This window comes from Mycteria americana, chromosome 2, assembly GCF_035582795.1.
Source record: "Mycteria americana isolate JAX WOST 10 ecotype Jacksonville Zoo and Gardens chromosome 2, USCA_MyAme_1.0, whole genome shotgun sequence".
NCBI lineage: Eukaryota > Metazoa > Chordata > Aves > Ciconiiformes > Ciconiidae > Mycteria > Mycteria americana.
The window spans coordinates 15,963,516-15,985,610 of record NC_134366.1 but is presented as its reverse complement, the minus strand read 5'-3'; the positions used below and the strand labels follow the sequence as shown (position 1 = coordinate 15,985,610).

General features: G+C 38.1%; 1 protein-coding gene across 16 annotated transcripts in view; it reads right to left on the bottom strand.

Moving 5' to 3' along the window:
• Positions 1–22,095, bottom strand: part of PARD3 (par-3 family cell polarity regulator) — a 465,648-nt gene that overhangs the window by 138,304 nt on the left and 305,249 nt on the right. For 10 of the 16 annotated variants that reach the window (XM_075492487.1, XM_075492496.1, XM_075492486.1 and 7 more), the window contains 4 exons: positions 19,048–19,199; positions 17,915–17,959; positions 10,563–10,790; positions 4,469–4,685 (listed from right to left, as the gene is read on the bottom strand). In XM_075492487.1, the coding sequence (XP_075348602.1) occupies positions 4,469–4,685; positions 10,563–10,790; positions 17,915–17,959; positions 19,048–19,199 (642 nt within the window). The remainder of the gene's footprint in view (positions 1–4,468; positions 4,686–10,562; positions 10,791–17,914; positions 17,960–19,047; positions 19,200–22,095) is intronic. The other 6 variants (XM_075492497.1, XM_075492482.1, XM_075492490.1 and 3 more) reach the window with 3 other exon arrangements.

Genomic DNA, 22,095 nt, shown 5'->3' with positions numbered 1-22,095 from the left:
ATCATATCGATGATTACTTGTTTCAGCAGTTTTTATTATCAGGCAGTGACTGCCCCTCCAATATTTCCAGCAAGACATGACCAGATAGCTTGGCCTTCCTACTCTCTTCCTCCCTTTGGAAATCCAAAGCTGCTTTTTTCCCTCCTTATTCTCAACATCTTGGTAGTTAAGTTTCTTCTAAAGATGTTATTCCTCAGATACATCCTTTCCTGAGACTGATCACTTGCTGGACATAATTTTTCTATCATAAAACTCTCCAGTGAGATTTCTCCTATACAAACTCCCCAGTAAGAGCGTGGCTGTCCATTTCCTTGCAAACAAGATAAATTCCCCCCAAAAGTGGCATAATCACAGTGATGCCACTGTCTTACAGAACCATGGTTCAGGGACAACTATAGAGGAAAATTATATATGGCTTGAGGAACCTGGGGAAAGATGTGGAGCTACTGCTTCATTTGCCTATCACCTGTTAGTTCACCAGTCCAGTCACCCATCTAGACACTATATCCAAGCTTGTACACTGGGAATAAGCATGAATGAAGTACAGGGATCTTAAGTGATCAGCTGCACCACAGCAGAGTGTCATTTCATCATCACCCAAAACCTGCAAATAAGAACAATCTCAAATCTCCCTATCTTACATCCTGAGGGCACCCACTTTCAAAAATTAAAATACCCTGTACATGACAGGGGCAGGAGGAGGGGAAAAGAAGGTGGCATATACAATTTTCTTTCTCTTAAAAGGAATGTCAAAGAATTGCACAACATAGAAGCCCCATCAAATTAATGTATCCATACCAGCACTAATTACAGATGCACTGTTTGCAACTGTGAAGCCTCTTTCTTAAGGCAGCACTACAATGACTTATTTATCAACTGATTGTTTTTGTCAGGTTGATTTTTATCAAGAAGCAAAATCTCTACTTAAAAATAAATAAAATCAGACTCAGAAATGAGTAAACATATTTTAGATTGCACTTGGAGAAGCATACAGATTTGTATAAACTTCTGATGTCAAAACATATATCTACTCAAGCCTTCTTAGTAGTGAAACACAAAAACTAGCAGAACTTCATATCAGCTTCCCAAAAACTATTTGCTCAGCTGGCAGTGGCCATCCAGGCAGCCCGTAAATGCCAGCAATGGAGAAGAAGGAACTGCACAGCCTCGCATTTGGTATGTGATTACAGCCACAGGACATGGCACACGATCCTATTGAAGGGATAAGAAAGACAGGAACGATGCAACTATTCAGGTAAAACAAATACACTCAGGTGTAAGCAAAGCTCTGCAGCACCTGCACCTCCTCCAGTAGACCAATATTTTTGTTCAACACTTTTCTGGGTTAACTTTTGCCCTATACTCATCTGTGATGAGAAAGAGACTTCTCAGCCAAATGACAAATTTAAATCAATTATTCTCTTCTGCCCTGAAATGTCAATTTGAAAAAAGAAATACACACATGCTCAGACAGATTTATTTCACATTGAGAAGGGTGAACTTTCAGACTGTCCACAGCCCAATGTCAGCAAAAGTCCTCTGGAAATAACGGGAGGTGTGCGTGTCAGAGCCACGCAGGCTGCACCCTGCATTTTACAGTTCTCCTTCATGGTTATGTCAATCCTCTTTACTATGTTTGATAAAAGCAGTAAAACAATGGAATTGTTTAAAAGAGTTACTTATGATTTTAACCCGCTATCCGAATCATCCAGGGATTTCTTGGAAATGATGACTAGATGCTGAAGGATAAATGTAACCTAGGGTTCTCCAGTGGGAGTTTCCATCTCACAGTACAGTTTAATGAAGATCCCAGTAGCAAATCCTTTTTAAGATTTTAACTGAAGGCAAGGAGACTTACTTTTATACAGCACATAGACTCCACTTTATGAGCTGCCAGTTTGCATATAGGCAATAAAAAGCCCCTTGGCTAAACACAGACATTGGAATAAAGTGTCAGTTAACAGTAATTTCATCCCACAAGTGTTCTTGCCCATACAACCTAATGAAGAAAAATTATTTTAAGATAAGAGCACTGAAAAGGAAGAAAAAAAGTGAAAAGGGAGAAAAGAATAAGAACTACAAAGAAATCACAGTGTTGCACAGAACCAAAGCATCCAATTATGCTTTGATCATGGCTTGAATTTTAAATGTTACTGTCATCATTATTTTCTGTCGCACAACTTCTTTCAGTGATTACTTGATGTCTATGATATATGTCAGATGTACAGAAAAACAAAGCATGTTATAGGCAGAAGTAGTAGCTTATCTTGCAGACATAATAAAGCCCATCTCTCAAACATTATTGAGAAGCCTGTCAACAAAGGAAATCAAGCACTGAGTGGAAATGAAGCATAATGCTTAATTCCCTCAATCAGCATTTTCCTGCTTGCCAGGAGCACCTCTCTTGGGTGGGCTGACAAGGTGCAAGCTCATTTACAGATCCAGGAGGAGTCAACTGCATCCAGATAGCACCACTCCCACGTTAATTAAGAGAGACTGAAAAGTAAAGTTCACTCAGAAATGGTAGTGAGGGGAAAAAAATAACTCAAGGAAACGTTGACTGATATGAAGAGCAAACAACAAAGCAATCATCAGATCTTCCTATCAGTCAAATTACTGTTGTTTCCAGATTAAAGATTTCAGAAGTGTTATATCGAGCATACAGACAAGGTTACTTCCTATTTAGCTGGGAGCGCCTGATTAAAAATGGTATTAATTTCCAGTTTTGCACTTGGTTCTATCTAGAGCTTTCAAAGCCGCACGGGAACACCAAACATCAGACTCTAAGGCTGGAGGGCAGAGAGGAGCCAACAAGCCCTGCACGGAGCTGGCTCTCTGGAACATGAGGGCTCCTCTCTTTGGATGGGACCCTCCGCAAGTCAGCCCTTTGCCTGCATACCAAAGCTTGCAAGATGAAGCAGCTATCTCACAGGTCCTCTGGCTACTGTGGATGTTACACAAGAGGAAACTGAGGACCAAGAAGCTGCCCAAGCTTTCTAGACACTGTAAACACCTTCTGACTGAACTCATGAGATAGCACTCATGGTATCCAACTAGTTAACTTACAGTCCACAGAATTTATCGTGTATAATTTGCCTTGATTTTTCCAGTCATTTCTGCTGTAGAAAACCAGCAAAGACTGCAGAAGAAAACCAGTCAACATTTTGTATCTCTAACTTTCCAGCCTCCCCCAGCATGGGGTGCAAGTCTCAGGTCCAGGCTTGAATTTAGGCAGGCAAACACCCAGAAGATGAGGGCTTCCCCATGGGACTTGCCGGGGAGCAGGCTGAAGTGTTCTCCTCCTGTCTGAAGTGTGGGACTATCTCCTATGAGTCTTTTGGTATTCTGTGACATATGCTCTCTAACAACCTGATGTTGTTTTGTGTTTTCTAAACACATTTGCTAACTAATATTTTCTAATTAACTAATTCTTCTATTAACTAATTCTGTAATACGATTCACAGACACAGAACAACTCTCAAGAACCTACGCAGTTACAACCTAGGTTCAATTAATGTTTTACAGGATAAAGAAGGTAACAGGATGAAAGTTAATGGAAGCTCCACTTATACGTCTTCAGAGCAGAATCACTGTTAATAAATCTTTAAAATAATACTGGTATCTCACTTCAAAATTAAATAATGAAACACTGCATATACAAAAGAAAACAAACACTGCCTTAATATTGTTTTTTCTTGGAAATATATTTATTTACTCTAACTAGCTGTAAGAAAGACTGATTTTCTTGCGCTCTCACCCCTTCCCACAAGTGATCAAAGGTGTTTGTCATGTTTCACCATTTACCCAGAACAGCAGGGTGTCCCTCAGCAGTCTGCTCCTTTCAGATCACTTATGTCTGCTGGAGAGATGACTCCTTTCAAAAAAACCTCAGCGCACAGTAAAATTCAGGTCTTTCCCTGACCCTTTCTCCAGACTGTGGGTTCTCAGAGCACACAACCTTATTTAGATCCTGTTTTCTTTGAAAGGAGCATGCTGTTTTTCAATCTCAAACTGATTCATCTGTTTCACATCATGCCTCCATGATACCAGTCTTAATAGTAAAGCAAAATAAAACACTCATTTAACGCATAAGCTTTGGGTACGGTATTAGGAACAGCACAGTTTAAGAAAAAAACAAAACCCAAAGCTGTTTGACCTGTCAAATGATACATGCACTACTTAGACATCACCAAAGACTCTCTCCAAGACCAAGCAGTTTGTTGCTTAAAACCATCTTTTCCTTTGCAGCCTCTTGAGCCTGCCAGTCATCTCTTTCTCTTCCATTCTGAGCTGCTTCCCTTCCATGACACCACTCATAGGCTCAAAAATTGAGATCAGCCTATATACATCATGTATATATTTGTATAGTGAAATATAGCCTCAGCAAACCGTCACAATATAAATGAACAACTAAAAGATGAAACTTCATTTTATAATTCATTCTTAAATTGGATTGCAAAGCACCTACCTGAACATGTCTCCTAAGCCTTTCAGCATTCCTTTCTTTGCCTTAATTTTATCCTTCTCTTTATCTCGATCTTTCTTCTTTTCCTTTCCAGCCTTTTTTCTGTCACCTTTATCTTGGCTTCCATTCATCTGCCTCTCCAATGAGTGGGATGGCTGGTCACTTGCTGTGGACACAGATTCTCTACCAGATCTTGAGCTCTCTTCTGTGTCTTCCTCCACTGAAAGCACAAATTAAGAAACATCAGTGAGATAAGAACAAACAACAAGGGCAGGCTTTTTGGTATATTGCATAATGTATTTTGAAGCAGGATATATGCACAACCACAAAATACTCTTTTTTTTTTTGTTTTTGTTTTTTTCAAAATCAGTATCTGCTCATGTGGGGGTTTCCTGGAATGTTCATTTGTACTACTAAACTCTTAAAAGCAAGGAATTCACCTTTGCAGAACACTCTGCAAAACACGATTCATGCTTTGTGGGTACTCTGAATAATGTATGGGTTAATAAAGAGGATTAGCAAAGTGATGTTAATTGGCCCATTTTGTTTCAGCATCTAAATCAGTGGAGGAGAGATTTAGAAATATCTGCAAGAAGAAACAAAGCAGTGCAGCGTGCCTTGTCAGTAAATTCTTAGTAATACTCTCATAAAAATTTGAAAGTCATTAAGGACCGTTAACCCTCAATACAAGCTTTAACAGACTTTTTCTTCTGCCGCAAGTAATGTAATGGCTGTGTCACACTGCTTCATCTCCTGGAGCAGTATAAAACACATCATGAACCATGATTTTTATTCTTGGTTTTATTCTTGGTTGAGATGGGGCAGCCTAGGAGGTTCGAATGGGGAGATTCCATCCAGCGGAACAAGTAAAACCCTTTAAGGGCAGATAACGTGTTTCTTCTCTGTTTGTAATCCAAGACCAAGACTCAGAGTATCCTAAAGTATACCCAAGGTTAGATTTAGCAAAGCACATGTATTTCAGAAAGTCTGAAAGAAAAATTACCAAAAGAAACAATCCATTCAAAACCTGAAAACTCCCCCAGTAGCTTAGTGAGAAAGAAATAAAATACTTCAAGCTCATGGGTCAGAATCCTGCAACCATTTTGACTTAACTTAAAGCCAAGTCCAAAAATTGCACTGCTGTGACCTTCCAGGAGTTGGTGGTGCTGTGACCTTCCAGGAGCTCTAACATTTTATATCATCACATTATAAGTAGGGCTACACCATCTCCCAGTTTTCCAACAGACAGCACAAAGTAGCAATTAGGATCACAGATGCATACTTTGCACTGTCTCCTGTAGCTCTAACGAATACAAAGGCTCCAAGCAACTTTTGGCAGTAGAAGTTGAAAAATACAGTTTTGCTTTATATATACACAGTCTATGGAAAAGAGAATTTTTTTTGTACTCAGTAAGATTTGGAAATGGCCATGGCTTATGGAAGGAAAAAAGAATCATTTTTTAGTTTAGCATATGTTTACTATTTCTTCTTATTATTCCTACTAATATTATTGTTTCTAGACCTCAGCGACTCTTCTACAGTCAAGAGAAGTGTGTAATTCTTTAGAAATTTCTCTTACGTAGTGTAGAACATAAACTTGTTTTTCTTAGTCATCATTCATAGACACCTTACAAGTAATTCATTGAAGCTGAAAAGTCTACAAATCACTGACTGAAAGCCATTCGATATCATCTCTTCTCTCTCTCAGATACTTGTCTGCAAAATACTGTTTATTCATTAATATTACAATACACACACCTGTCCAATAGACTTAGTACTTATTCACTGAGTATCCCAAGATTTCTATAAATATTCTCCAACCCTGGTAGATCACATAAACATCTTTCAAGAAAAACATACCATGTCAGATAAATCTCAACATTAATAACTATTTTTGAATCTCAACTAGTACTCTGAAGTACAAACCACCAGGAAAAAAAAAGGTAAAAAGAAAAGACAGGTCTCAGCATTTCATGTTAACTTGTCTTCAGGACCGCTGTGAGTTAAGCAGATGATACAGCTTCTCAACTGTAGGCGCAGTTTTAATATTCAGATAATTGTATTATAGAAAATTAATAGGCCTGTCCTATACATGCTCTGTACTAGCTGTACTTGCACTTGTTTTGGTCACAGTGTTTCTTAATCAATGTCTGGGATGAAATTTAGTTATTATGAAAAGAGTAGTGGAAAAGCACTTTGGAATAGAGATGCTAATTTTTTGCATGTTAATTTATAGCTACAATCTGTTCCAGTTAAAACCAACTAGACATTTAAAAGATTGTACTTGCAAACGAATATAATTAGTAAAAAAAAATGCATTAGGTTTCTGATAAATACTGAAGTCAAATGTTTACTTGGTACTTCATTGCTAGAATTTTAAAGATTAATCAATTTTGACCTACGGTTGTTCATATTCCTATAACAATACATTAAATTAATCCTAAATATGTATTAAGTGTACTGTGCTATGCTGAGTTGCTGAACAACTTGTCATAACAATGCTTCCTCTTATTATTTATTTTGCATATTCTATAGAGATAATATTGCCTCCTTTCCACACTTGTGCTGCAATAAATATTTGTCTATCATACACAGTTTGCTTGCAATTAACTCCGTAGCTTAGACTGAGCCCTGTGAACTAGCATGCCTGTTCTCCTGGAGTAAACACTGGTGTCTCTACTGCAGGAAATAAATTTCCAGTTTTCTTAAAAGGACTCAACATGAAGAAACTTGTTTCACTTTTATGCAGCACAGTCATCCTGCAATTAACATACACCTAATTACTAGTGTTTAGAACAAATGCAAATGCTGCTCAATTAAAATTCAAGCCCAGACTACAAATGAAACTTCTAATTTTTGTTAAGTTGCAGTAATGACATTAGGTTACTGCAAAACGCAGAATGTATTTGTTTTGGTGCTGTTATTTCCTTCCTTTCCCGCAACCTCCTGCCTCCCCATTCAGGATGCTGAAGCCAAAAAATTAAATTGGAGTATACTTTAAACATCAATTAAACCTGAAAAGTAGTGTCATTTCATGAACCACACTGTACTAAGGAGAACTACACAAACAGGTATTATGAAGCCTTTCTCCTAATTAGGCCATAAAATGGAAAAGATGCACATGAGGAATCAAAGCTACTTAACGTGAAGCTATTTTGCCACTAAGCTTCTAGGCCTCTTATTGTGATATTTAATACAGCCCTAGATTCTAGCAATTAAGATTCAGCAAAAGATTAGAAAGCTTTGTCAATCTCTCCCAATCCAAATGCCTTGTTCCATTCAAGACACTAAAGATAAACATTTTGCTTCCAGTCAGGTATTCCAAGTATTAATGGAAAAAAAAAAAAAAGAGGCAGGAAAAATGATCTGTAAAGCTGAACACCCACACTTTTCCACAAATGTTACTTCTTTACAGCCATTAAAACTCACATGCATCTTTTCAAATACTTTTTAAAATGTTGTCCCAGAACTGGTCACTGCTATCTGATTTTCATTTTACATTTAATAATTTAATAGCACGTTGTTTCAAGGACAAGAAGTATATTCAGAAGAGAGTCAGCCCCTTTGCCATATATGCTACCTGTATTTTTATGGCTATCGTATCTGGGGTGATGACATGTTAAGAATTCCTCTACACAATTTACTGCAGTGCTATTATTTTCTACTTCAAAGAGGGTCACTGTCTGGAAGAAAGAAGCACTCTTAGCACCGAAACACTTGGAGGAGAAAGGGGAAAAAATTCAAGTAAGACAAATGGATCTAACCTCAAGGGCAAATTGACCACCAACATGTTTTCCTGGGTTTTATAATGAGAGAAAGCCACATTTTAATTTCAAACAATTATGGAATAATTAAATACAATTTAAAAAAATGTAGGCAAATGTCGTTCTGGCAGCAGTGAGGCATTAGTTACGTTAGGACCACATTGTTAAATTAACTTCTACATATTCGTATATGCCCCAGCTTTGTCCAGCTGAAGACACGATTTGGTAAATTCTCTGGAACCTGAGTGGAGCAGACTGCAGTGCTTTCAGTTTTAACACAGACACAGACATGTTTTCAGAAAGACAGACCTGAGGACCTAGCATTTAGTGCTGCTCCCAGGCAACATATGGCTGGGCCAGCTCTTAAGCTCCCATGGCCACCGTGAGAAGGAGAGGACCTCGGGGACTGAATTCTGTCCAACCAACTTACTATATTTGCTTTGCTACTCATCTGCTTCTATTAACCTGGCACTGCAAATTTCTGGATTACTTCTTAGATATTTTATTATAATATACAGAAGCTATTAAAGCACAAGTAACTTAACAGAACGCACAGTTCTGTGCACATAGCTTGGTTACACTTTGCTCAGCCCTTCTCTACCACGTGAGAAGGTGGTAGAGACCATTTGTTCGCACCATTTGCAAACAGCCTCACTCTTGCTCTCCCATGACACTGAGATGGCTCTTGGTCCACCAGTGCTAGACAACTTCATCCATACAGAGAGAAGAAGGCAAAGACTCACCCCATGGCATTTTGATTTCAGCCACAAAGCTTTGTCTGGTTTCTGCTACTCCCATGCAAAGGATACAAAGGCCACGAAATACTTCCTTGCTACTCTCTATGCATTGCATCAACAAGCTCAAAACCACTTACAGTAATCTCATAAACTTATACTCACCTAGAAAGCCTTTCATGAGAACAGTTTTGCTATATTTGTGATCAAATGAAGTTAAACCATCTGTAACTTCTGGATAAGACTTGGATATCTGATGCCTCAAAACAGGATACTACTATCAGTGGGCTCACACCAAACAAGGCCTTTTAGAAAAACATGGTCTTATGTCCCAAAAGACCATAGGCATGCAGTCTGGGAGAATGATCAGGATCACTACACATTTTCTCATACCTATTCTTCTACTGGCCAGAAATAGATTGACAGCCAGCAGCACCAGACCAGCATTTAGCCTCACTGCTGCGTGAAATTGCTAGGTGCTGGAAAAGCAAAGCAGAATTAATTCCGTCCGTAACTAACTTTGAGAAAAGTGACTGGCAAAATGACCTCCCTTTCAGTCTCAGAACACTTTTAGAAACAGGCAGATTAAAAAAAACAAACAAACAAACAACCAAACAAAAAAACTGAAAGAGTTTTAAAAAAAATAAAAGAGTGATTACACAAGTAGCTTATAAAAGAATATCAGGGAATGATGCCTATGAAACAGACTTTCTGAAACAAAAAAAAATTTAAAAAAGCAGAGAGTGAAAAATCTCTTTTCAAGCCTTTTCTGTTAGCATTCGGGCTGAATATTTTACTACTTCAGCCTTCTCACCATCATCTTCATTCATAAACTTCTAACTAGCTGCAGGTTGATTAAAAAAAATTCTGCTGGTATGTGACAAGTTGAAAGTAGTACAACATGAAGGTTAAAAATTCAATGATTTTAATACAACCCCTGATTGAGGTAATTTACCATTCATACTATTTTCATTCAATACGAGTTGTCATTTTACCAGCCCATTCTTACACAGTTCAATAATGATAAGGTTAGCTTTGAAGTGATTCTTTTATGTTAATGACATTCTCCACATGTTGGGTCATACTTGGGGTTAAAGAACTGAAAATGTAAATGAATGCCCATTAGGGTGGGTAATAGCTGATCATTAACTTTATATTTTATTAGATCTGCCAGCCTTACTCACTCTAATTAAAGGACAGTGATTTCATTTTTCCCCCCAGACACTACAAATGTACTCTTTCAAAGTAAGATGCACAGATTCTTGTAACATAAATTCAGTGGGTTTTTGTCTTTCTGCATAATTTTTTTTCTAATTTACATTAGTAAATTAATTAGCTATCTTACAGAAAATTTTCATACTAATTTTAGTAAACACACTCCTAATAATCTTATTTCCTTATTTTAGAAAGGAAGGAAGCTGCAGAGTGTTGCAATCTGTTAATGTATATGAAGGGAAAAAGCCTGAAAAAAAATTGATAAAGAGAAGTTATTTCTATTCTTTTAAAATCCTAAAATTACCTTCTACTACTTTTAATCACTTTCTAAAGGAATTAACCTCTGTTGTTAGCATTCTTTGTGGACAGCAATAGTTTACTTACAAGTTTCCATGCCTTCATCATCATCATCTGCTACAGGTTTATCATACGATTTGTCTATGGCAGCTCTGAAGCTTTCATTGCAGCCTCGTCCTCGGATAATTCGCGGGCGCGGGCGGTGGAAGGGAATATCACCATTCAGAGTCACCTCAGCAACGGCTGTCTGCAGACTTTCTAATGAACTGGATTTCTTCAGACCTAATGAAGGCCCCACATCTCTGGTTGGGGAACCTTAGTGATTTAGGGGGGAAAAAAAAAAGTAATTAGAATTAGTATTGAGAACTGCATGCTTGATTATGCATATCCATCCTGAAAGTCTTTGGGGACACACTTAACATTATTCACATCATCTCTCAATAATCTGTAGGGAATTCTCTGCAGATTTGTTGGTCTCAGAAGTGAATGAGTATGTCAAATCATAGTCAACGAAACCGACAACGTTAGCAATGTCTGGCTTTTCAAATCAGTGAAGAAAGACCAACATCCATTACTATTATTTTAACAATTTGAATGATAAAAGTAATCACGGGGCTTTAAAAACATAGCTCTTAAAACCAGCAGAGATACATATCTATCGGCATCAAACAAAACTATTAATTATTTTGTTTTGAGCAGAGTATTTCATCTGTACTAGGAACCGATGAACAGAGCGCGGATTATGGGGATGAATCCTATTGTGTTTAGAGTTACAGTCTTGCAAAGTAGCCTGACTTCTGGCTTCAAGGAACACACTGTTTGCTTTTAATTGAGTTTTAAAGACTTGCATCAAATTGCTAACAATTTGATAATGAAATGCTTCTGAGAAATATCCGTTGACTTGCTGGGATTTTGTGAAGTTGTTTAAAAATAATCTGTGGAAAGGACCCAGTTAGTCAAGCAATACCAGTTATCCAGCTGGAAAAGAAACGCATTCCTGGCAGTCGCCAGGTTGATGTTTGGGCAGCACTACAGCTGGGGCTGAGGGCAGCTCTTATCGCTGCAGCATGTCCAGCAGTGTGCCAAGAAAGGCCCAGACAGTATTCTGCAAAACCTTTTCCCTATCTGGACTTTTCTTCTCAAGTTTGTGGACTAAATGTCTACCCTCTGTTTTTAGATACACATATTCACAGTGCAAATCAGCTGACAATTACACAATTAGAGCTTATATTATAGTTAAAACTGGGAGAAATCTTCCAAGGGAAAAAAATCACTGTATTTATTTGAAGTGATTTTATTCAAAAGTGCAGTATAGTCTTGGCCAGATTTTCCATAGGATTTGGGGCTGGAGAGCAAGATGAGGTGGGACATCATCATCATCGCCACATTTCCTGAAGTTATGAGACCAGAGCCCTCACCTAGAATATGGAAACCTCACTTTTTCTCTACCCAAAGGGAGCAGAAGAGAGAAGAGTGGTGTGGCACCATGGCAGTCCCAGGTGGTGTGTTGTTACTCCGTTGATATCACTATCCTCATCTGACAGAGGCACAGAAAGATAAATTTCAAAGCCAGCCAGCACTGAGAAACAGAGCCAAGAACTGAACCCTCAGAAATACCAAAGCAATGAACAATACATTTGTAAACAAGGTCTGGTGTGAAAAATGCAATAAAGGAAAATTATCTTTTTTAAGTATTTAATCTCAGAATAATACAAAGCCCTGGAGTAGATCCCTATTCTGGTAAATATTAGAAGAGAGACAGAATCTGTCACTGTTCTTTAACAAAGTTACATGAAGTTACCTTACATTGTGGAAAACTACTACAACGCTACTAAAACCAGGTTCTTTCACTACTCTGTATTGGGTGGGGAGGAAGGGGGTTGCCGGACCTACAGAAGGGATGCAGCATAACAGTATGGCAAGTCTTCTCCATGTCGTTTGTTAACTTGGTATGAGATGGAGCAAGGCAGCAAACGCTTTCATTTTCTATGCAACTATTAAAAGTCTGGGCAATTAAGTTAAACTGAAATCCCTCAGACTAAATAAATTCAAACAGCAGCTGTCAAGTATTCCCCTTCAGCTGCCCTACTGGTAAGATGAACTTGTAAATAGAAAGAAAACAAAAATCCTCTTTCACAGGTCTACACAACTCCTGCAGTTTGGTTCACAGAATCACAGAATCGCACAGGTTGGAAAAGACCTTTAAGATCATCGAGTCCAACCGTAAACCTAACACTACCAAGACCACCACTATACCATGTCCCTAAGCACCTCATCCAAACGTCTTTTAAATACCTCTAGGGATGGCGACTCAACCACTTCCCTGGGCAGCCTGTTCCAATGCTTGATAACCCTTTCAGGGAAGTAAAATTTCCTGATATCCAGTCTAAACCTCCCCTGGCGCAACTTGAGGCCATTTCCTCTCATCCTATCATTTGTTACTTGGGAAAAGAGACTGACCCCCACCTCGCTACAGCCTCCTTTCAGGTAGTTGTAGAGAGCGATGAGGTCTCCCCTCAGTCTCCTTTTCTCCAGGCTAAACAGTCCCAGCTCCCTCAGCCGCCCCTCATCAGCCTTGTGCTGCAGACCCTTCACCAGCTTCGTTGCCCTTCTCTGGACACGCTCCAGCCCCTCAACGTCTCTCTGTAGTGAGGGGCCCAAAACTGAACACAGTATTCGAGGTGGGGCCTCACCAGAGCCGAGTACAGGGGACGATCACTTCCCTAGTCCTGCTGGCCACGCTATTTTTGATACAAGCCAGGATGCTATTGGCTTTCTTGGCCACCTGGGCACACTGCTGGGTCATATTCAGGCGGCTGTCAAGCAACACCCCCAGGTCCTTCTCTGCTGGGCAGCTTTCCAGCCACTCTGTGGGGTTCCCCCCACAGATCTGGAGTCCTGCAGCCCCTCAGCCAGGAATAAACACACCCCAACAAATGAGAAATTTTATCTTGACGAACTCGCATCTCCTAGAAGAAGCCACCCTCACTCACAGCCCGTACTTGCTGGAGGGCCGAGGGTCATGAGGATGGCTGGGGGCACAGCACAGCTGCTGGGGTGAACAAGAGCGGCCCGCCGGGACAAGGGGGGTTTGATGGCTTCCCAGCTGTGCAAACAAGCTGCAGGCCAGGTTCAGCAAACTCCTGAACATGGCTGAAGTCTCAGGCAAGTATTGTTACATAACACTCTCCTCAGCAAGGAAAAGAACTCCGATTTAGACAGTGCCCTACAAAACTATCCACTTCCTAGCGTATGCCAAAATCTGCTGTTCCTCCATTAATGCCTGCAGTACACGAGAAATGAGATTTTGTTTTTCTCTTTCTGAGATTGTATTTTGTTAAAAGCAGCCCATCAGACAAGAAAAACGAATGCAACATTTTGAAGGAAAAAAAGAGGAAACGGGACAATCATACACAAACCAGCTGTTTGACAGATTCAATTTCATATACAAAAGGAAAGGGGATCCTCTTACACGGCAACTTACTGTAAACTTCCTTATTCCAGATTCTGCTTTGCAACCTTGAAATGAAATGCTCATATATCTTTTCCTAATTACTGAGTGGCTCTTTTTGTAAACTGTAATTATAAAGAAGGCATTTATGTGCCCATTTATGTTCATAAAGGACATTAAAAAAATTCCATTTCCTGCCACCCAATACAGAGCTTTGTGAGAACTGTATTTATGTAAGTTGTGCTTTCCCAAAGGAAAAGCTAGAAGGGATATGACCTAATGTTCCTTGGGTACTGTAAAACTAATAATGGATTACAGATATGATAGGAATATTTATTGAACTTGGGCGGCCATGAACACAAATGAGGACAGGTTGCAGAATTTGAAAGAGGGGAATGTCCTTTTGCAAGCAATTTAAGCACTGTGATCATAAAGCTATGTATATTTTAATACCTTCACTATCTTCTATGGCCACTTCATAGCAAGTCTACTATTTTCAAAATATATAGTTAAGCCTCCCTGTAAACTGAGTGAGTTCAGAATTTATTACTAGAATTCACCAGCCAGAAAGTGAGTTGTTTACCCATAATCCAGTGAGAAACAGCAAACTTTCTTTAAAATTGATTCTGTTTAAAATTTATGAGTCACATCAAAACCTTGTTTTCTAAATACAAAAATGTCAGCATTTTCTTCCAGCCTTTACAGCGCTGGTGGTAATCATCAGAAATGTTATCTGCTCAGAATGAGTTCTACTTCTATTTTGACACCAGAATTTAAAGTAGAAAAAAAGAAGAGAAAAAGACACATCGACCTAAAGCATCTTTATATGACTGAGGGATAAAAGGGATTCTTTTATCATTTTTAAAATTTGAAGTTCATCAAAATTTTGCTTTCCAACAATTTTATGAACAAATGTCCTTTGAGGCAGATTCATCCCTCGGTACCACAGCAGTCCTCCTACTGTGACTGCCACCATGTGCGCAGCCTCCCCGCACGCCCCGCATACATGCTCAGCTGTACGGCTCTGCTCTACGTGCCACACACCCCTACCCAGCTTTGTAGGAGCTTTGTAGGATGCTCACACCACCCCGCCAAGCACAGCCCCTGCCCACCACACATGCATCGCCACTCCCTGTGTCCCCAGCTGGCCAGCCCTTGGGGACAACGGCCAAGCCTTGTTCTCCAGACCATGCAACCACCCTCTGCTCATGCATGACTGCCGGCGTTGTGTGCATCTGCTCTCACACGGCACAGAGAGCCCCCACCACATAACTTCACAGCACATCGAGATCCAACGAGACATTTAAAACACATAAATCACATGAAGCCTACGTGTCGCTCCCTGCTCCAAGCTCTTGGTTTTTCCCTTTTGCTGACGCTGTTTAACAACTCACTGTGCTTCCACTTCTCTCATCTTATGTTAAGCATTTATACAGAGCCACAAATCCGCTTGGGCGATTTGCAAAGGCAAAAAGCATGGTGTCAAAGGATATATGATGCTTCCTTCAGCGTTTCCTTCAGTGGCTAATTTTAAAGGCTATAAAGTAAATTTGTTATCAGCACTTTCTTTTAAATGATTTAAAATGACAATTTTGTTTCTTTCTGAAACATTATTTTTATTAACTCTCAGCTTAAATGCTACCAGCAACTGATGCCAAAAACTTCCCTCAATTTGATTAAACCAGTTTTGCAAAGGCACAAAATCTACTTTCTAAACACTTTCTTAAAGGACATTAGCAGTGAGTCTATTTATTTACTAACATCTGCTCCACTAGATTTGATAAATTCTTCTATTTCTAGTTCAATTCATACACTAAGAGAGTAACATTTTGGCTGGGGAGAGTAGGGGAGGAATAGAGCAAGCAACTGCATCAAAAACAGTTTAGTTTTGATTCCATTTAATAAAACAGTTTATTTTAAAAGCACTGTGTAAAAATAAATAAATAAACAATTTAAATAAATGTTCTTTGATTTTTTTTTCCTTCTTTTTCATTTTCACAATGTGTACATGGAAAAATAACCACCTAGAACTATAGTATGCCTGGGACTCAATAAATGAGCCATGCTCAATTGCTACTGAATATACTTCTAACCTCTAGGATGAACTGTAAACACTGCAAGGATTAGGCATTTCAAGTGAACTATAGAAAGAAAAATAATTAAAAATCTATTATAGTAACTAGGGCTGGTGAGTTCTACACTCTCCTTTTCAGCCCATACTATTAAGTCCAACTTTGTAACAGAGTTTGTTTTTATTTTTTCTAAAGTAAATATATGCTGAAGTTTTCTGGCTTCTAGAGTTCATTAAAACATAATTCACCACACATTTGAAGCATTTTTTTTTTCTTAGAACCAGACAATTTTTAAGCCAAACTACAGTAAGTGGTTTGTTTAACAACCACATCCATCTTCAGTAATGGGAGAAATCCAGTGTTTATACACAAAACCTGGTTAAAAGCACACAAGATAAATAAAATAAAAGTACAGTAAAAGGTGTTTTTCCTTTTTTCCAGCCACTGAGCTTGCTGCACACAAAATATGTAACTGCTTAGTCCAGATGGTTACGGTCATGCTCTTTCACCCAAGTTGTCTGACTTGTCTCTTTTTTGGAATTTAATCCAGGTGTTACATCTAGAGAAAACTACGCTCGATTAATACCACCCTCTACTGATGCCACGAAAAACACTATGCACTTTTAAATCCCCCAAGCATTGTATTTTACTAAAACACACTGGTTTTACACCATTCTAATCACATCCCATTCAAATAGGCAGGCTAATAAGAAAATGAAAAATAATTTACAATAATTTTGAGTTTGATCTGTAACTCCTTTTTATATGAATAATGCTCAGGGGTGAAGGCAGTTCCTAAGCACTGATTCTTACCACAACCATTAACACAATTCATACATTCACACTCTGATGGCTTTAATCCTTCAAAATATTCATATATTTTACTTTTGTGTACTCATTCTCAATTTGTAAAGCTGCAAGTCTGTGGCCATATTCTGCAATGTTTTAAGAGCTAGAACTTTTAGCTGTTTAAATAAAAATTATAATTTTATCACTTGATTACTTACAGCTTTTCAGTATTCCTACCCATGTTTTAAAGTGTGGTTAAGCAGAGATGCAGTTGTGAATTATTAATTGTAAATTCTGTATGGAATGCCCTACTCCCCAAAACATGCTAAAATAAATAATATTTTGGGGTTAAAAAGGTGAATTGTTCGTAATTAGAGCTAAGTAATGTTATGGTGTCCTCTGGATCTAGCCTAATTAAAATAGCATTCCAAAGGTCAAAAGCTAAGATATATTAATAAATCATAAAGATTCATAATTGCAGTTGGGGCATTATTTTAATTACTAATAAAAAATATGCTTTGAAAGCTATTTCTCATTATCATTGTGTGAAACGTTACAATCGATGGTATGTGGAAAAGATTCTATTTACATATTCTTTTGTTCTGTTACGATGCTCGGGTTTCAGCTCCAAAGGCAAATCAACTTGCAGTAATAATCTTCAACTCAACTCACAACATGTATCTGATGACCACTTAAGGCAAGGTAGCAGTCTTCTAATTAAAATAATTATTTCCGAGCACTGTGTTAGCACTGTAATAGCCAAACATTCGACTCTTCTACATCATCTCTCTGTACATTAGAGTTTGAAGCTAGGAGGAGATTTTCCAAGATTTTTTCGAAAGGACAAAAAAATCCAAACGACTGTGAATATTTATGAGTTCAAAGTGTAGAAACAGGTGTCTACCTAAAAGTCACATGTATGACCTGGTTGACTATACTACCCTAGATACTTATCTCCATAGAGAATTTTCTTTTTCTGTACGACTTGATTATTCACAACAATAGAAAGCAGCCATGCAAGTACTGGAATATTCATGTTTTCATGCAATTTGACTGGCAGTTCTGTAATTGTGGTAAGCTGCTTTGACCAAGGTTTCTATAGCAACAGCCTTACTGTCAATTCTTACCTGTTTTCTGGTCATCCATTGTACTGAGCTTAGTCTCGTCAGCTACTGTTAAAAGGTAAATGTATAACGGTTAGCCCAGTTAGTGCCCATGCCCCACATGCATCCAACATTCCTTCTGTTTTGCATGGTTTTTTTCAAGTTAGGGGACCTTAGCAATGTCATACTTCATGCAAATAAACTGCAACAGTAAGCAAACATTCTGGGTAGACATGGCAGCAAACTAGTAACCTTCATGCAATGTCAGTCGTGTTCACATCACAGACAGGTACAATATGTTATTTACACGTTAGCACATCACAACTAGTCAAGACAAGTCAATGCCACCAACCGTACTGTCCCCTGAGGAAGTTGGTGAATTAGGGACTGTAGTTAAGATATTCACGATTATTGTAAAGGAGCGAATCGTATTATATTTTATTATTCTGAGTAGGGAATTTTGTGTGTTTAAACAATCAAAACTCTCTGTTTAAGGTTACTAGATTCTGCACTTCAGAATCTGACTTCAGTGGCAGAAAAACAGATGGGCTTGTTAGCGATTACTTATTCTCAATTGTTTTACCAGTTAAAATGATTATAGTAGATTGCCTGTCTTAGCTTCTGCTACTTTATAGGGCTTCTGATATAAATATTAAAACTTGGGTCTCAACCAGATGTCAGACTAGCCCCATTTTCTAATTCTGAATGAACTCTTCAAAAAAATACTTGCATCTTTAATATCTTAATCAAAATCCATCTACAAAATGAGAGACTACGAAGGATCTTTACAGCTAATTGCATTATAATCATGAACTGAGAATAATCCTGTCTACCCAGAACCACAGTGTGGTACAGTTTTACGCAGTTATTCTATACGGATTGGTAAATGCACTTTTCACCTCCATTTTAATAAATACTTTTAATGTTTATGTATAACCATATATCCAGAGGGCTACAATATTTAAACGTATGGACATTTACAAGTGGTACAAACAATACACAGGCCACTTGGCCATTCACATTAAGAATACTTTACTTCCCACCAGTAGACTTTACGTGCAGTCGTACTGCACATAAACAATGTGGAATTACAAAATCTATATACTTACAACAAGAAAATCAGGTTCAAATAAAACAATTGAAAAAATATCACTCACTACCTAGATCCATGCTTTTGGATTTTCGTGTTTTAACAAACTCCAACTGACTGGCATCTGAAAATTGCTTTGTACGCTTTTCTGACATGCTCTGACGTCCAAAACCCTCTCGCTGGAAGGCAAGCACTGGATCAACATCTGGACTAAGAGTGCTGTAGGAAGGGAAAAAAATCATGCGAACATTTATCAAGATCACGCAACCTTTCACTCTGCAGAGAAAAGCATTTATTTAGCACGTGACTTCTACCAACGATAAAGTGCACATTTTTAAATAAACCACTGCAAGTAGTCAGTTACACACACAATGGATTTGTTTTACTGCATCAAGCAATTCTAGTTAAAAAATATCAAGAATTTCACTTATAAGCTTTAATGAAAGATATACATATCTGATGCACTATATATACACTATCAGAACGTAGAGCCCCAACACAGGAATAACTTGAGGGACAATAAAACAGTTCCTTTCTCTTCATAAAAAAATATATTCTGTTGATAGCAGATTATCAGATTTTTCTTCATCATACAATGTTTTTAGTAAAGCATAAATAGAATCTGTCCTGCCTGAAGCCCACAGAGCTTTAAACTTCTTCATTTAAAGACTTTGCATTAAAATTTCTCTCCATATGTGAAAACGCTTGTAAATTTTTCACAGCATCTCCTGGTTTTAACCTGGCTATGACAGACAAACATATTTTTACTCATTACTTCCCTACAGAGCAAGTATTCGCCACAATGGTTCCACCACTAAATGAGAAATGGGGGTAACTGGACTGAGTTTCAGTCTCTTCTGCAGGTTTCTTGCACGACCTCGGCCGAGTGAGTCAGGTCTTCAGCGAGCAGTGATCAGCGTTTCACCATGCTTCAGCAGAAGCATGCTGAAGACAGATTTATTAATGTTGGTCAAATGTTGGCAGAATCATGAATGCAAGAATGCAGGCAAAATTTGGTGTGCAAGCTAAACCCTGGGTTTGCAATGTGTCACCATGGCCACAATGCACGTTAAAAACGATAAAAAATAAAAAAAATTGCAAGATTGCTTATTGCTAATAAACAACATGAAAGGAAATTCACACAAAGACTTCTGACTCCTGGAAAAGGGGAGAGTATTAAAAAGAGCCTGAAGGCAAGCCCAAAGAATTTAGATTTCTACTTCAGCTGGCACAAAAAGAAATCAAAAGTATAAAATACTGAAAAAATGAGTATTTTGCATCATTGTTATCTATCCCATAGGAAAAAGATCCCTCAAAACCCCCCTTTTGATTGTTGTTGTACTTCGAGATAAAAAAAGCTAAATATTTCATCACTGAGATCTCTAAATAGACTAAATGCCATTCAAAGTATTGTATACATACATGTTACTGTTCAGTAACATGTTTCAAAAGAATTATTTTCTACTTTAAGGGCTAAGTATAATACACATCTCATACCTAGTGAGAAACAGGCACATAGTGAATTTCTGCAGAAACCAACTTATACTTTTAAATTCTGTAACATGCGCATGTATATGTATGCCATGTACTATAATTTATAGAAGCATCTTTGATCAAGAAACACCTGGGTACTAGGCACAACAGTGAAGAGAGGTAAGGAAAAGTGGCCAAAGGCATCAAGTACTATAAAGGATGAAAATCACTATCCGCATTACCAGACAGCTGAGAAGAAATTCAGCCTAGTAGTGGCAGATTTACAAATAATAAGATATGTGCATGTGACAAGCATATAATACTTAACTAAGAGCAGGATCAGAGCTTCTATGAATAAAGTCAATGTCAAGTGCCTTTTGACTTTAATGTTTCTGGCTCAGGCTCATGATGTTTTACATTTAATTACTGCAACTATTTCAGAGATGTCTGCACAATTTAGCAACATTTTGAAGCATATGCTTAAAAGCTCTGATGAATCACAGCCCCAACTCAAAAATAACTATTTAGTCCTCACATTCACTCCCACAAAATAGGGAAAAATTATCTCCACATGATAGAAAGATAAAACAGACAAGGCCAATATACACTTCTAGCATTTACAGCAGCGCAACATGTAGCTGAATAAGAACCACCTAAGTCTGAAAACGTCCTCCGAGTGACTCAACTGAACTTACAGGATTTCAACACCTTTCATAATCAGATCATAAATGACTTTCCCAAGGCCACACAGGAGTTTCTGGCTCACTGCTAGTCAGCCCTGTCTCTGAAGGCCAGAAAAATGTGGTTTTACTAAGTGAGAATTTTCTCTAGCAACATCTGTTAACACAGCTCACGTTAGTTAAAGATGACCGGCTTCATCTTGCCGAACAAAATGTATCCTGTGACACTTTCTTCAAAAAGAGTGAATTTTGAAAACTATTTGTTTTGGCTGTATGCTCCTTTTTTCATCTGAGCTTGCTTTGATCCACAGGTATAAAGCTTCCAATAAAGCTAAATATCATTTTCATGTAAATACAGCATGCACATATATATTCAACTTGAAGTCCTAAGAACAGACTCAAACTCCGAAGTTAAATAAAACTCTACTACTTAGCTACATAGCACCAAAAATGACTTGCTCTCTGACATCACAACATCTCATACCTTTTTACAGTACAAATGTCTGAGCCCTATGTAGAGTCATCAATTTTCATGTCCTGCTTTATTTCTATTATTAATGACACACGAGCGTGTTTTAGGAATTAAGGAAGATGCAGATCACAGGAGTTTGAATACATGTACATTGTCTAAAAGTATTCAAAAGCCCCCGTGAAGATCCGTAACTGGAAAAGCCAATGAGCACAGAGGAGGAACTAATGCCCCTAAAAATGCCTCATTTTAATATTTTTCAACTACATTAATAAAAGACAGAAGGTGAATTTAATGCAAGCCATTAAGCAATGCCAAATGCAATTTACTATATTCTAGCATACTTAACAAATAAGATTTCTGGAATGACAGCTGATCCTTAAAAGAATGTAACCGTCTTCTGACCCTTGATGTTATTAAAATTCCACTTATTAATCCTGTCTTATTGCCCCTTTGTTTTCATAACATTTTCATCAAGGATTAGGGAGATATT